The 16,836-nt window shown below is 41.6% G+C and overlaps 2 protein-coding genes across 4 annotated transcripts; one reads left to right on the top strand and one right to left on the bottom strand.

The window, feature by feature from the left end:
- Window positions 1-381: 381 nt before the first annotated feature.
- LOC145902581 (uncharacterized) lies at window positions 382-4,452 on the bottom strand. Of its 3 annotated transcripts, none has more exons than XM_082990613.1 (6): window positions 4,300-4,452; window positions 3,946-4,133; window positions 2,924-3,783; window positions 2,677-2,811; window positions 2,297-2,341; window positions 382-1,557 (listed from the first exon to the last, which is right to left on the bottom strand). In XM_082990613.1, exons 1-6 carry the CDS (start codon window positions 4,315-4,317, stop codon window positions 803-805), a joined length of 2,001 nt encoding a protein of 666 aa, XP_082846739.1. In that variant the 5' UTR covers window positions 4,318-4,452; the 3' UTR covers window positions 382-802. The 3 variants fall into 3 exon arrangements, with proteins under 3 accessions (XP_082846739.1, XP_082846740.1, XP_082846741.1); XM_082990614.1 differs by having other exon boundaries at window positions 3,952-4,133; XM_082990615.1 differs by having other exon boundaries at window positions 3,964-4,133.
- A 10,041-nt stretch (window positions 4,453-14,493) lies between these two features.
- On the top strand, window positions 14,494-15,801 carry LOC145903149 (uncharacterized protein F54H12.2-like). The gene has a single exon (XM_082991223.1). It carries the CDS (start codon window positions 14,494-14,496, stop codon window positions 15,799-15,801), a length of 1,308 nt encoding a protein of 435 aa, XP_082847349.1.
- The last annotated feature ends 1,035 nt before the right edge of the window (window positions 15,802-16,836 follow it).

Genomic DNA, 16,836 nt, shown 5'->3' with positions numbered 1-16,836 from the left:
TGTTTCCTATTAAATTGTCCGATCGGGAATTGACCTAAACCGGAAATGATTCTTCTTTTTTTCCCATGTCGTTTTATTGGACATCACAACTTGGACATGCGTTGAACGCGTGATTACAGTGCCCTAATTTGGTTTTAACTCTCGATCATAACATAGTTACACGTTTTTTTTTGTATGTACATGTGTTGTTGGTGACATGGTAATCTCATAGATTTTCTGTAGAGCGATAAAGTCTCTCTATTGCTTCCATTTTTCGAAAACAAATCGCGATTTTCTCGACGTTGTTCGAGTAGAGAATGAAGTTGAGGCACTGCTACAGAATATGGTTTGCCGATAAACATTGAACAGAAATATCAAAACCAAATCATTTTATTTGGCGCTAATGACTACAACATAAATGAATTATATACAAAAATTGAAAATAGCATGAAAACTTAAAAAAGTCACGTGGTTATGGAGTCCGGGGTCATGTGAAGGTCACGCACTCCTCACGGAGAATCGCACTCTGCTGTAGAATCGCATACTCAGTTACACTGGGAGGTGATGGGTTGCGAAAGACAACATAAGACGACACGCGGGTACTGGACAGTGCTACAAATTTCTACGTCCGTTTACAAGTATTGCATTGGTTGAATGTTAGTTGCAGTAGATTGTGGAAAAAAAGCAAAGAAATTATTCTTACAAATTTTCAATGACAAATCATCACTACAAGTGAAATAAATAGCCATTATGACGTCAGAAACTCATTCAAAGACGTTATTTCGTAGGATATTAAACATCTATTTGCTTGAATATCACAAAGTCACTGTTTGGCCAACTTTGCTTCGTTTATTTTCAGATTGTCTTCAGTTATTTTAATCTCCTTCTCCCTTTTTTCTTCAGTGTTGAAATCTTCGGTCATTCGGTAAGCTTGGATTGCTTCCCGGTAATATTTGATTGCGTCACGAAATCGTGATGTTTTCGCGCAAACAAAACCAAGGTTGTTGAGGAGGTGTCCGTATACTTCGTACTTTACTGAATCTGCTCCAAACTTTCTCCTCATCAGTTCCAACCCTTCAATGATGGTTTCTTCCCTCAATTGCAAGGAGTCGATTAAACCAAGATTCCATTCGACGGCTTGAATACACTTGGCCACACACACAGTGCGTAGTTTGTCATCAACGTTTGCTAAGTTCTCTATTTGTTGGCGAATGTCTTTGATCAAAGGAATGACGTAATCACCAACAATGAGCTTCCTTGTGACGTCACTTTCCACCATTGCTTGGTTTGTGTCTCTTAATCCATAAGCACATACCATCAAACCTTCCGCTGCAAGTTCGGGGTTGGGATTCTTGGCATAGAAATCTGTTGTTATTTGGAAGAACAACAAAGCTTCAAGAAATCTCTTCTCGGTTTCATTTTTGTTTGCGAATGCCCGCAAATCTTCAGCCGTGGTTTTAATTCGAGCTTCAATCAACCGAGAGAGTTGCTGCTTCGTAAAGTTTGCTTCCATATATTTTCCATCCTTCAGCTGCTTGCAATACTTTTCCACCAGTTGAGTTTTGTCGTTGGTTTGACCTAAACAAACAATAACTTTCATTAATTGTGCAGTGATTGGTTTTGGAATCTATCTAAAATTAATATTTCGGTATGGCCATATATATTGTATGACGTCATCACATTCGACTGTCAACAAATCCTAATATTCACGCGTTGGTTTAAAACAAATACGTTTGGGAAAACAATGCATGTTCTCACATGCCAAGACACGAGGTGAAATCGAATCGAGTTTGCATTATTGTTCACCCGTTTACAGGCTGCTGAAAAGTCCATTGTTGTATAATAATGACCATTATTGACATTGTCCATACAATAGGCCACAATGATCCCAGTCCCCATTTTACTGTAAGTTTGCATTAAGCAAAGTTTTTCTTGCCATCACTATAAGCAGTTAAAGATAATTTGGTGCCATAATTTTGCGGAAGAAATTGACCGTGCTTTAATCTAGGTAGTTGTGTTTGACCTGGCTGAGCTAAAGGTTGCGCACCCCTGGTTTAATGGGTAGAACTGTACAACGGTGTGCGAAGGGCCGTGAGTTCAAACCTCGCCTGCCTATTTTCAATTTACTTCGGCTTTGTCGGAATAAAATGTTTTGGATATTTCCTTAATGTGATCCCAGTGAACCTTTCAACAAACTGTATCTGGGTTCATGTTAAAGTGCTTTTTGTGAGATTGCAGACAAAAAATGATTTGTTTGCGACGACACAGAGGAAAATGCTGGGAAATATTTTAATAATAATTACACTGAACCACTCACCTTGGTGTTGAAACACTTGCTCCAGTGTAAAATGTGTGACGTCACCTGTAAAAAAGTAACAATTCATTAATCGCATGATGGCGCATTTGAAACAGAAAGTTTTTGTCCTAAAAACTGGTTTGGCAACATTGCTTAAAGCGGTAGCACTAATGAAAACCATTATACCCAAAGTACAATATGGTCTTAAGCTATTTTGTTGTACACTATGTCAATGTGAGTTGTAAATATACATTGCTATCTAAATTGTCGTGACTGCAATGTCCGTCGAAATGAACAGTTGAATTGATTGCATGATGTAACAAAGATTACTTGTAGCAAGAGCCAAGGTTGCTCTTGCAGACTCAACAAGAAGATAAGTGAATTTTTTGCAAAGCGTGTACCTTGTTGTCTTGGCAATGAAGCTACATGCTGTTGAGTGGATGACATTTGTACTTCAGATACATCGTGTTGTGATTGACCTTGTTGGTTGTCACGTGATGTACTAGGAAGGTCACTGCTTCTTTCAGGGTTTCCGGCTAATACAAACATACAAAATCAACATTACCCACAAAGCACTGAAGCAAATGTAGTGCATTGCTTGTAACAAACATCAACAACTAATCACATGTTTCAAAAAATCATTTTTACCTTCCGACGAATGAAACTTTCCAGTGAGCGTAGAAAACTGGTGAAGCGGAACGAGTTGACCCTGATTGGTTGAGATAGAGTCGTTTAAATCCATTTGCCGCACAGAATCGGTCACGTGTTGTAAGATGTCAGCTGGGTTTTGCTTGTCTAACAGGCGTTGATATCGGTCGCGGACTTCTCTCATAGGAGGTCTCTTCTTCGGATCCTGATCCCAACATCGTTTCATTTCTTCATCCATCGTTGTGAGGATTTCCCTGTCACCGTCACTCAAGCTTGCTTTCAACTCTTCAATCTCATCACAGTCGGGTCTCTCTCCGTTGATGATTGCAACCCGAAGTTCGTTTGCATCCAATGGTGGGTAGGGAGATTCACGGAAGATGAACATGTGGGTCATCACTCCAGTACTATAAACATCGTGTTCTTTCTTTGGTTTCATACTTATTTTCTTGAGTTTTTCTGGTGCCGTATATTCGGCAGTAAATTGGATTTTTTCACCTTCTACTGGAGCCCGAATGGTGGTCGAACCAGTTACGGCGGCCAAACTAGCGCTACCAAAGTCGGCAACCTTTGCATGGAGATCGTGGGTTACAAGAATATTTTCGGGTTTCAGGTCATCGTGAACCAGAGGTTTCTCTGGAAACTCGTGGAAGAAAACGACTGCATCCATGGTTTCTTTGAGCATCCGAAGACGTAGAGGAATTTTGATGTCGAGGTTGTGATCTAGGAGTAGTTGTCGTAGATTTCCGCCAGCACAATATTCTGTGACCAAACCCATGCTACAGGACAGCATTGTCCAACCATATGTTCTGACCACGTTTTCACATTGGGCGGTTTGAAGTTTCCCAAGTTCGTTCAGGATGCTGGAATCAATAGATGGTACATTGCATGAAGACTTGTAAAAAACTTGTAAAAACTTTGTACATTGGTTAAAAGTACATATCAGCAAATTTGCAGAATTTATAATTTCAAATGACAATTAATAGGGTTAATTTTTTATACTTGTACTTTACATGACTACTTACACACACTTCTTCACTAACGTGTTTTTAATAAGTCGCATGTCTCTCATTCCACCTTGTACAGTCAGAATTTTCACAGCAACTTTGTTCAGTGACTTGTGTTCACCCAAGAAAACCATTCCAAAACTTCCACCACCGACAAAAGCTGACCTCGGGTCGCACATAATCTCACCAGCATCAATCTCACGCATCTGTACAGCAAACTATTAAAATATTGTTTCACTGTAGAAAGCATATATTTAAAATAGAAATCCTAGTCACAAATTGTATCTTCGGAAATATACCTCGCACTTGTTTTAGGTGGACAACAATTCTTGTCATGATATACTCTCAAAAGTCGACAGATGAATAGCTTACCTTGCTGTGGGTTGACATTTTCACTTGCACTTTTCTTTCCTAAAATCATATACTTTTTGTCAGTGAAATATCCTCAAGTGAGTTGTAGTAATTTTACTTCTTTGCTTCTACCTTCGATTCCAGTAAAGTGAGCTCAAAATAAGTTGGTTCCTCTTTGTGGTTGACCGTAGGGCGAATGAATAGATACGGATGAGCGCCTCGTTTCGTGTCTACGGAATTTTGTTGAACGTCGGCAATTCCTTACCGAATTGCTGGTTCATAATTCCGTGGAAGTATTGTAACTCATCTATATTGTAAAAATTGCGTCGTTTCCAACAAAGCAAGTTTTTGTTTTTTAGTCACACCGATCAGACGGATGTAAAAAAATCATATTCAAAAATTTTTGTGTACCGCAGAAAACGTCGCTTCAAATATTAACGAGTGACGATGCAATGAAACTTAAAATTAATAATTCTTAATCACTTTGTAAAATATCGCAAATGAACAATAAAATGTGAACATGATTAAACTGTACGATTGGTTTTGTTGTTTGGCAACGGTGAGATCATCCTAGTTGTAGCTTGGATGCATTTAATTTGGGTGAAAAGTAAACGATTTTATTCATTCTCGACATGCAAGTTGTAGATTTGCTTTGTTCACTGAGTAGGTTTGGTTCCGTAAATCCGTTGAACGAGGCGAGAAATATATTTAGGCCCGCGGATACGGATGACTGCACGTCTATGTTGCTGCACGGCGCCGGTTAAATAGTTTCATCGCGCTGTACACAGGTTAGCTCGACTGTTGACAAACTCACGGTGAAGCCGAACGCAAGCACTCGCTCGCCTAATATGAACATTTATTGAAACGATAAAAAGAAGCAAGCAATGTTCTTTCAAATTATCATGGTACACTTAAAAAGGTTTATTATTCTCAATCAATTATTGGTAATTCTGAGTATAAATAGACTGGCCCATATTGTTGTTAACACTGTCATGTTAAAATAAGACGTTTCAAAAAAACTTATGTCATCATCAGTTTGACTGACGTGATTGGTGTAGCTCCATCATTATAAAGAGAGCAAAACGCAAAATACACAATAAACGGCAAAATACACAATGCGTTTTGCGTCGCTCACTGCGCATTTTCCGCCTCTTAGTGGTGTGTGACCGATAGCAAAATGACGTCACCACCCGCGCGAGCCTTATCTGTGTCGTCGGTCAGGTCAACTCCTTATAATGATGGAGCTACACCAATCGCGTCAGTCAAACTGATGATGACATAAGTTTTTGTCGAAACGTCTTATTTTAACATGACAGTGTTAATAACAATATGGGCCAGTCTATTTATACTCAGAATTATGAGAAAACCCGTGAGTTGTGTTCCTAAATTATTGGTATATTTCAAACTCGGGTACTATTTTTAATTTTTAAAGCGTCATCATAAAAGGCGGTGTTTTTTTCTCCTGTCCTGGACAATATTTTATTTTTTTAATTTTCTATTAAATCATGCAAGAGATCACACAACGGAGTCTTGTGGAATCAAACCTCAAAAGAGCCAAATCCATTGTAATTATATGCAGCATCATGTCAAAACTCCTCTACATTGTGCCGAAGCGCAAAAAATTTTTGAAATGAACTGTCTTAAACTCACCACAAAAAATTAATTCCGAACCTTTCGACCAAATGATTCAGGACTCATAAACATTCTTTTCTTTTTATATAAAATTGAATTACTGTAGATTGGCTATTCGCATTTATGCAATTGTATCGGAATGCTGAATAGTAATGACTCAGTCTAAATTAAAGATTAAATCTTCAACAAGATAGGTATTAAAAGTGTTAATATATCTCCTAAATAAATCTATCGCAGGCATCATTTAAATAATAGTTTTTAAACAATGAAATGAGCAATGACATTTACCCCAAATTAGAATTAACAATTTCTAAATTGCTTTCTTGTTAGTTTTAATGTCAAAAACAAAATCAACAGACTGTGCATAAAAATACAGGATAAACACAATTTGCCATAATGAACCCACAATCAACCTGACAATACTTACAATTTACTTTGTTGACCCATTTTCTCACCTTGTGAGCAAACGAAAAAACTAGATTCGCCGTTAGGTGGCTCCCACTGAATGAAATTTAATACGTTTATTATTCTTATGGTTTGGGAATTGGAGGCATGGCTCAAAAGTGTAAACTCTCCACCCATATAGCAAGCAGGCAACTTGACTCGGGTACATCCAATGTAGGGTAACGTGGGGTCAAAGGGTTCAAATTGTTGTGAGGATAAATGATTATTTTTATCGATAACAGGAGTGATTTTGTGTTTTTTTGAGTGGGACAGATATGGAAATAATAACTTTACTTATGATGCACTAATTGTAAATATAACCGGACGATTTCTCTGTGTTTATGAATGCGTTTTGATACATTTCATATTTAATGTAAATATTTGTCGTTGATTGGAGAATACAAACAACGTAAATTCCCATTTCCATGTCAGAGTTCTGTCGTCGAAGTTTGGAAACAACCAGAAAAATATTACGGCAACATATTTGTCCGCAATAAAAACCTCCAACATCTTCAAGCGACAAAACAACAAAAGAGAACTTACCGCAAGTTGGCAGTACAAAGCCAATTAAGATTTTTGTGTCGGATATAAAAGTGAACATTTCTTACTGATAAGGTTCGCTACAAGCATTTGGGACGGATCAATTTTATTTTAAACCACAAGACGAATCCTTGTTTATGATATTTATTATAAACTGTGACTTATTATTAGCGTTATTTTTGACGCTAAGTTTACCCCCTTCGTTACGTTATTACGTACCCCGTCCTTATTGTCCATGGTGTTGTTTCCACATTTGTTTGCATTGTGGCGACTACACTGTTCTCCATGCGTGACATTGCCTTTTTCTCGTGTGCATCGAAGCGTGACATTGCCTTTTTCTCGTGTCGCGGTTGTCACTTCATACACGCGTATTTGGAATTGCCCCCCCCCCCCCCCCCCCCCCCTTCTTGACCGCGCAACATTTTCAATGAAACATCGATATTTGGTATTTGTTATTCTCAGTTGGCATTGTCACCGTGACAGGTGTGTGATGTTGGTTGGTAACAATCTGATTGACTTAACATGTTGAATTGCTTTTGGAAGTTTATTTTCCCGTGGAGAGACATAGATCTGCCTGCATTGAATCCGAATCCGAATACCTACAGACAATATTCGGTCAAATCCCGACCAAATCTAGCATTTAAAGCCGTCATAAATTTTATGTCAGGGTTCTAACATATTTGCAAAACAATCTATCGTTTATGATGTTCTGAGCCCTAATGTTCAAATGATGCAGATGTGTGGTGTAGATACGCAAAGTTCCTTAATGTCATCCTATCCGGGACGATGATATATTAGTACCATTAGATATACATCAGTACATGCAAATGATATAATACGTAACTCGTACATGGGTTTAGTATACAATAAAATTTAGAACCACTAAACGATGAGATTAGAAATATGCAGCATAATTTTCATGCAAAAATCGTTCCCCTCTGACTATTTTCAACTTTTTAACACAACTAGTGCCGTTTCCATACATAGCGCCTCAAATTTTTTGGCATTCGTCACCAGTTGTATGACGTAAAGCGTTGCCTTCTCCGAAGTGACGGTTTAGTCCACAAAAAAAAGCGTTTCGCGTAAGTCCAGGCCGCAGAGAAAATTTTTAAAAATTCGGTAGGTGGGGGAAGAGAGCTTACGAACGTAGTGAACTAAGTTAGTGGATCAGAACAAAGCGGAATGTTGGTTTGCGTTCATAGGAAATGATGTCAATATATAAAGTTATTTACTTAGAAAACCGATGATCTTACACTGGACAAAGGTTTCATCAAAACATTTAAATCCGATTAGTTTTAATTACTTGAGCTGCAGATCAACATTGCATTGAACAGAAATATCAAAAACAAATCATTTTATTTGGCGCTAATGGCTACAACATAAATGAACTATACACAAAGAATTCACAATATCATGGATTCTGAGAAAATCACGTGGTTATGGAGTGTGGGGTCATTTGAAGGTCAAAGAGAATCGCACTCTGCTGTAGAATCACATACTCAGTTACACTGGGAGGTGATGGGTTGCGAAGACAACATAGGACGACACGCTGCAACTGGACAGTGCTACAAATTTCTACGTCCGTTTACAAGTATTGCATTGGTTGAATGTTAGTTGTAGAAGATTGTAGAAAAAGCAAAGAAAAAATTCTTACACATTTCAATAATAATTCGTCACTAGATTTGAAATAAATGGTCATTACGACGTCACAAGTTCAATCGAAAACGTTATTTCGTTTAACAAATTCCATTTAATTGTATATCACAAAGTCACTGTTTGGCCATTTTTTTTTTCAGATTGTTTATTTTCAGATTGTTTTCACTGGTTTTAATCCTTTTCTCCCTTATTTCTTCAGTGTTGAAATCTTCGGCCATTCGAAAAGCTTGGATTGCTTCTTGGAAATATTTGCTTGCATCAGTTTTCCCGCAAACAAACCCAAGGTTGTTGAGGAGGTGTCCGTATACTTCGAACTTTACTGAATCTGCTCCAAACTTTCTCCTCATCAGTTCCAACCCTTCATTGATGGTTTCTTCATTCAATTGCCAGGAGTCGATTAGACCAAGACTCTGTTCGACGGCATGAATTCATTCGGCCACACACACAGTGCGTAGTTTGTCATCAACGTTTGCTAAGTTCTCTATTTGTTGGCGAATGTCCTTGATAAAAGGAATGACGTAATCATCAAAAATGGGCTTCCTTGTGACGTCACTTTCCACCATTGCTTTGTTTGTGTCTTTTAATCCATAAGCACATACCATCAAACCTTTAGCTGCAAGTTCGGGGTTGGGATTCTTGGCATAGAAATCTGCTGATATTTGGAAGATCAACAAAGCTTCAAGAAATCTCTTCTCGGTTTCATTTTTGTTTGCGAATTTCCACAAATCTTCAGCCGTGGTTTTAATTCGAGCTTCAATCAACCGAGAGAGTTGCTGCTTCGTAAAGTTTGCTTCAATATATTTTCCATCATTCAGCTGCTTGCAATACTTTTCCACCAGTTGAGTTTTGTCGTTGGTTTCACCTAAACAAACAATAACTTTAGTAGTATAGGCTCGCCATGAAGATGCAGCAATAGTTCCTCGGATGTAGGTCTCCCTCCGATAAGGTCCTTGGCTCCGAAAAATGTCCCCCTCCTCCTATCAGATCTTTAGCTCCGAGCCCGCTTCTCCGCTAAAATAGAGCCCTTTTAGCTTTCGGGCTTCACGCTTTCGGGCTTCCGCAAGAGTTCTGAGAAAGTCGGGTGTGTGTGACAGGAAGCATATTGGTTATGCGGTCGGTCGAATGCGGTGTTTAAGGATATAAATAGTGCAATTGAATTCAAACGAGTGTATTGTTAGTGCCACACAAGAAAAAATGATGAGTGCAGGAGATTTGCTGTGTTCGACGTTGGGCACTCCAAACTGGGTTCTTGAACGTGTTAAAAAGTTTCCTTGTTTACAACCCAAGTTTTTGACAATGTCGAATGAATCAAAGCGGTTGAAATCATTCGGGACTGGTTTTTGGCCCTATCACATCCATGCGTCGCCGTCAGAACTCGCCGAAGCTGGTTTTTACTTCACGGGGAGTGGTGATAAAGTGAAGTGTTGGTATTGTGGGCGTGGTCTTTTCAACTGGGAGATGTACGACTCACCTTGGGAGGAACATGCCAGACATTCACCTCGATGTGAGTTTCTTCTCAGGTATAAAGGAGAAAACTTCGTGAAATCATGTTCGCGAGAAAGTGATGGGGTTGGAAAAGATGTTTGTGGACCAAACTGGGAAGAGGCGTGTGCGCGAGAACGTGTGGGGACATTGACACCTGATATTACTGAAATAGTGACTTATTTGATTCGCTGGTGATTCGTTTGTGTGCTGTGAAATAAAGTATTTAAAGCGATGTTTTTGTGCGACTTTCAGTATGTTTAAGGTGCAACAGGTACACACGTTATTAAACAAAATGGAGTTTCTACATCCGTTTACATGCTTGGTAGCCGGGCCTTCTTCTTGCGGTAAATCGGTTTTTGTCAAACGGTTGATAGAGGAAAAACTGACGGTCCCAACACCCGAGCGTGTTGTGTGGTGTTATGGAGAATGGCAATCTGCCTATGACGAGATAGATGGGGTGGAATTTGTTCAAGGCATGGTGACCGACTTTGATTCTTCGAAGCGAACACTTTTAATTCTGGACGATTTAATGCGCGAATGTGATGCGAACGTGACCAATCTTTTCACTAAGGGAAGTCATCACAGAAACATTAGTGTAATTTATATCGTCCAAAATTTGTTTCACAAAGGACAAGAGCACCGGACAATTAGTTTGAACGCACACTATTTGGTCGTTTTCAAAAATCCTAGAGACGCATCCCAAATCAGTCATCTTGCGAAGCAAGTTCAACCTGGTCGCGGTCGAGCGCTGCAAGAATCTTATAGAGACGCAACGAGGGGCGCACACGGTTATTTACTTTTGGACTTTAAACAGTCAACACCGGAGAAATTTCGCTGGCGTACAAACATTTTTCGCGGGGAAACGCAGATTGTGTATGTTCCGAAAACTCAAAGGGGGTCTAAAAAATGTCAAAGCGACTAAATGACCACGCTTCTGTTCTTGCCACACTTGCTTCGGCCAAACCAAAACTCGTTCGAACGATTATAAAAGGGGCTGATCGAAAACTGCTTCAGTGTATTTGTGAATGTGCGTTAAACGTTTTAAAGGGGAACGTACCTTTGTCTCATCCTCAACGCGCAAAGCTGTGTAAATATAAAAAGGGGATTCGTCAGTTAGGAAAGAAGTCAGTTTCTCTTGTAAAAAAACGCCAGATAATTCAGCGTGGAGGTTTCCTTTCTGCCTTGCTGGCCCCACTCATAGGTTCAGTAATTCCGGTCCTGGGCAAACTCTTTACTGGTGGAAAATAATGGAAAGCGTTCAAAAACTTGCTCTTGTCGATCCGAATATTATTAAAACACTGCAAGACAAAATTTCATCGCGTTCGACTCCGGTTGAAAACGCGTTGTCCACGTTGGACAGGAAAATGCAAGACATTTTATCGGAATCAATTCCGCTGGAAGAAAAAGTTAAGTTATACAACCAAGCGCTTTATCGTTATCGGTTTTATGACAAGACCAATGCCAGCAAACCGTTGGAAGTGACGATCACGGGTACAAAGCAAGAAGAAACGGAACGTCCTACCGAAAAATTCCTGATAGAAAAACACCTTGTCGACTCCACCCCGAGAACCTTCCAGCACAAGGCAAAGCGAATGATGGACTTTGTCAAAAAAAACCCCAACATCGATTTCTCTCCAACTGGCGAGCTTTTAATTGAAGGGCGCGTAATAAACGGCAGTCACATAGAAGATTTGGTGCATTCTGCCGTGCGGCCTAGGCGTCTGGCTTCAAAGCCGATTGGTTGGAATGATTTTATGTCTGCCTTGGAGAAAGTCAACATGCCGTCAATGTTGTTTGGGTATAGAAAAGACGTGCCTTCAAGCCGTCGGCGCCCAGTCGTATCCACTTCAGGTCAAGCGAGGACAAGTCGGTTGGCGAAACGATGGATAAATCTGTAAAGTTTTCAAACGTGTACTTTTCGCCGTCGCATCGCAGTGCTTTTGGTGGAGTCAGTCGACTCTCGCACGCCACCGGACGGAAAAGGAGTGAGGTGAAAAGGTGGTTGCAAAGTGAAGACACCTACACGCTTCACAAGCCTGTCCGTCGAAATTTTAAACGCTTGAAAGTGGTGGTCGGTGGGATAGACGACCAATGGCAAGCGGATCTGGTGGACGTTACGAGACTGAGTGCGTACAACAAGGGCTTTAAGTATTTGTTGACTGTGATTGATGTTTTGTCTAAATTCGCTTGGGTGATTCCAATAAAAACAAAAACGGGTTTAAGTCTTGTAAAAGCGTTTGAGAAAATCTTCAAAACAACAGATCGCAGACCGAAACGATTGCAAACCGATCGCGGAAAGGAGTTTGTCAATAACAAATTTCAAGCGTGGTTACGCAAACGTAAAGTCGAGTTTTTCACCACTTACAACGACGAAACAAAAGCGTCGATCGTAGAACGCTTCAACCGCACGTTGAAACAGCGCATGTGGCGTTATTTCACGCACACATCCAAGACCAAATACATCGAAGTTTTGGATGATTTAGTGGAGGGATACAACAATTCGTATCACCGGAGTATTCGAACAACCCCCATGTCGGTGAACAGAGCCAACGAGGAAATAATTTGGCAAAACTTATATGGTGATTTACCGCGACCTTCTTCTCGGACTTGGAAATTTGTGGTGGGTGCACCGGTGCGGATCGCGGTCACCCGCGGAATGTTTAAGAAAGGTTATCTGCAAAACTGGTCAGAGGAAATTTTTTTTGTCAACACCCGCCGTCGAACAATTCCTCGCACCTATTTTTTGAACGATTACAACCGTGAATTAATAAGAGGTTCATTTTACGAAGAAGAATTACAAAGTGTGGAAAAGGATCTTTTTACCGTGGAGAAGGTACTGGAAAAACGAAAAAGGCGTGGGGTCGAGCAGTTGCTTATAAAATGGTCAAACTACCCGGAAGGTTTTAATTCGTGGATAAACGCCAAAGACATCGTACATTTTTCCGCTTGAGATTTCGAATGCCGTCCAAAAGTAGCGATTGGGTGTGGTGCGGACGTATTTTACCCCGTGAAGAAGTTGTGTTTTTTTCTCAAGTATTGCTCGTTTTTACTGTAGTCATCGCTAGTATCGTGAATTTGACCTTGGGAAATCCGAACGCGAATCTTTGGACAGCTTTACTTGCGAGCGGAGTGGGTTATCTTTTACCGGCACCCAGTTTGCGAAACAAACATGTTCTTCATAACCCTTCCGAGCAACAGCAGCCTGGAGTATTACCCTCAAAACAGAGCGGCGAATTACACGACCAAGCTGCCGCAAGTGGTCGTTCTCGAGCCGGGACGGTGGGAAGTGGCGCTCAGCGATATCCAGTACCCGCGGACGTGGAAGAATGAGAAATTTAATGACATGTGGTTCGGTATTAGTGCAGGTGAACGCGCGCCAATTGCGAACTTTACCCTTCCCAATGGAAACTATAAAAGTGGATCGGAAATTACGAATGCAATGAGAAAATTAATAAGGGTCGAAGGCAGTAAACGTTTTAAACGGGATCTCCGTGATTTGGATGACGAATCCTATCCTCCAGAAGGGGGTGTAATCAAAAACATAGTCGCATTTGACCCTGTGACACGATTTACCAAAATTAATCTACCGCGAGGGTGTCGGATGAAGCTGTCACCTGATTTATGGCACTTGTTGGGGAACGATCCTACCACAAAGGCGGCGACGCTCGAAGCGGGCTGTCACACAGGTCGCAGGCCCTGTACACTTGAAAATCACGCGTTTTCTTCTATCTTTGTCTATTCTGACATTTTACACGGACGCATTGTGGGTGATTCAATCGTGCCTTTGCTTGACACCATACCGGTACAAGGAGAACCTGGCGCGACTGTATTTAAAAGGTTCAACAGATTATCTTACCATCCAGTAAGAGCGAACACCATCCGAAGCATAGAACTAAGTTTAAGAAACGAATTCGGGGCCGAAATTCCTTTTGAAAGTGGTCGTGTGGTGGTTACACTTCACCTGAGAAAAAAACCTTTGCAATTTCAGTGAAATGCAACGCCATTGCGGCACTCCCTATTGCGTTCAAGACGATATTCGTGATTTTGAACAATATTACATGACACAAGCCGGTGGTGCATTACCTTATTATGCCGGTGGGCGACCGCAAAACGGCGCAGGTTTAGGTAGCCTATTCGCAACACTCGGTAGAGCTGTGTTGCCTATGTTGAAAAGTGGAGCGAAACACGTTGGGAAGCAAATCGTACAAACAGGGGCCCAAATGGCGGGTGACGTGTTGAGCGGGCAGTCTCCTAGGGCTGCCGCTATAAAACGCAGCAGAGAAGCTGGTGCGAGATTATTGCGTTCGGTACAGCGCTCGTTCAGGAACCCTCCCGGTGAGCCAGCGTCGAAACGGCGAAAAGCAGCCAAGAGAAAGAAACGTGCCGCGGCCATCAGACGAAGCAAGACAGACATTTTCTCGTAAGAACGACAACAGCAGCGGCTACAAAAAAAACGACATGGGCAGTCTGATAAACCAACATTCTGGAAAATGCACTAAAAGCGAACTTGACTTGTTCGCGATCAAACCGACTCAGGTCAGTGTCGAACAATCGACTTGGGTTGAATTCGCTCCGCTCTCCACTCTCAACGACGCAGGACCCATCGAATTTCTCATTTCCGGTTCCGGTGAACATTACATCGACCTGTCCAGTCTCATGCTTTTGTGCACAGCGCGTATCACGAAAGGCGACGGAACAGCCATAGCTGCCGATGCAGCAGTGGCTCCTTGCAACTACTGGATGCATGCCCTGTTCGATCAAGTAGATTTAAGTTTGAACAACAAATTAGTAACCCCCGCGAGTAATACTTATGCGTATAGAGCCTACCTTGAAACACTACTGAACTTTGGGAACGATGCAAAGACCTCTCAATTAACAGCGGCAATGTGGCACCGCGATTCCGCAGGCCAGTTTGAGACGTTAGGCGCGCGCAACGGGGGTTTCACCACGCGTAAATCGCGCGCGAGTGACAGTCAAAACATACAAATGTTCGGCAAACTTCACTTGGATGTTGTATTTCAACCGCGATTTTTGTTGAATGGAGTTGATGTGAAGATTCGATTAATCAGGAGCAAAGACGCGTTTTCTATCATGGCCGCCGCGGGGTCAGATTACAAAACGAACTTACGTGACGTCCGCCTATTTGTGCGTAAAATTACCCCCTCTGCCCCCGTGATGTTTGGTCATCTCAAGGCGCTCGAGAAATCTTCCGCGCTTTACCCGATTACACGTGCGACGGTCCAGGTTTACTCGGTCCCCGCCGGAAATCTCTCAACCACACACGACACATTTCTCAGTGGTCAGATACCTAGACGCGTGGTAGTTGGCTTCGTCGACAACGACGCCTTCAATGGAAGTTATGCAAAAAACCCGTTTCACTTTAAACATTTCGACGTAAACTACCTGGCGTTATACAACAATGGTAAACTAACACCCGCAAAGCCTTTGCAACCCGACTATAACTCAAAACAACACGTCAGGAGTTATTTGTCGTTATTTACCGGTCTCGGGGTGCAATTTTCGGACGAAGGAAACGGAATATCGTTCAACGATTACGCCCGCGGATTTACTCTGTACTGTTTCGATCTAACCCCTAGTCAAGCGACCGATGCCTCGTTTGAACTGGTAAAACACGGAAATATACGTTTGGAGGCGCATTTCGGAACGGCGCTGCCGAATTCTATAAATATTTTGGTGTACGCGGAATTCGACAGCATAATCGAAATAACGAAGCACAGAAATGTTCTTTTCAATTACGCTGCGTGAAAATGAATGAAATTGAAATAGCGTCCGTGTTGCTCCGGGATCAAGTGGCGCGAACTGTTTTTTATGGAGTTTACGCGCGAGATGAGCTAAAAACTTTATTCCACAACCAGCACCCGTCGCCAAAAGCGTACATTGTAAATACCGATAAAAGTAACCGATCAGGTACACATTGGTTGGCGATTTATTTCGATGCAGGCGATCGCGCTGAATTTTTCGATAGTTTTGGACGCAAACCGATGCACCAAGAGTTTGTCGCATTTCTAAACAGAAACGCCACAGAATGGAAATGGAATTCACGAGTGGTTCAACATCCCCTTTCGGCTGCCTGTGGTCAACATTGTATCTACTTTGTACTGTTTCGCGCTCGTGGCCTACCCATGTCCACTATTGTCAAGTCGTTTTCGTCTGACCTGCTAAAAAATGACGCCATGGTGGACACCGTTGTTTCAAGTGTGTTGTAACTCTGTTTATTTTTTCGAATACAAGTCGCCGCACACACACACACACAAAAATGACGTCATTGTTTTCCCCCCCCTTTAAGCACTCACCTTCGGTGAGTGGCTGCTTAGCCCCCTCTGCGGAGCAGAGGGGAGGGGGTTTGTGTTAAAAAAAAGGGGGGCGGTGCGGTTGAGGAAGGGAGGGGGGTTATGGGTCTTCATCCGAAACCTGGCGACAAAGCGAAGGCACACCGAGTGGAGACAACTTAGTTTTATCTGTTGATAAGAATATGTTTTCCACGCGTGTGGCTTCTTCGCGAATGGAGGCCTCGACCAGATGCGAATAGCAGTAGTTGAACTCAAATGATTCTATATTTCCAATCAGCGGCGTCAGATAACCGACAGGCGAGAATACCGACTTCGACTTGAAACTTAAACCTATACCATCTGACAGCAGATCAAAAGACATGTTTTTTGCTTGGTCTTCAATCAGGCAATCGTCTAGAGCAGTTGAAGTCGCCCAGTAGACAATTTGTACACGTGAGAAACCGTCCGAGGACGGTTTTGGCGTCATTAAAATATACGGAGACTCCGAGAA

Source organism: Ascidia mentula, chromosome 5 (genome assembly GCF_947561715.1).
Source record: "Ascidia mentula chromosome 5, kaAscMent1.1, whole genome shotgun sequence".
NCBI classification, from domain to species: domain Eukaryota; kingdom Metazoa; phylum Chordata; class Ascidiacea; order Phlebobranchia; family Ascidiidae; genus Ascidia; species Ascidia mentula.
Note: the sequence above shows the minus strand (reverse complement) of the source record. Positions and strands in the feature narration are given on the sequence as shown.

Coding starts and splice junctions, on each gene's coding strand:
- LOC145902581 (XM_082990613.1), bottom strand. Junction 3,784..3,945: donor ACGTTAGTGAAGAAGTGTGT/GTAAGTAGTCAT, acceptor TATTGATTCCAG/CATCCTGAACGAACTTGGGA. Junction 1,558..2,296: donor GCAAGTGTTTCAACACCAAG/GTGAGTGGTTCA, acceptor TTGTTTGTTTAG/GTCAAACCAACGACAAAACT.
- LOC145903149 (XM_082991223.1), top strand. CDS start 14,494: ATGGGCAGTCTGATAAACCAACATTCTGGAAAATGCACTAAAAGCGAA.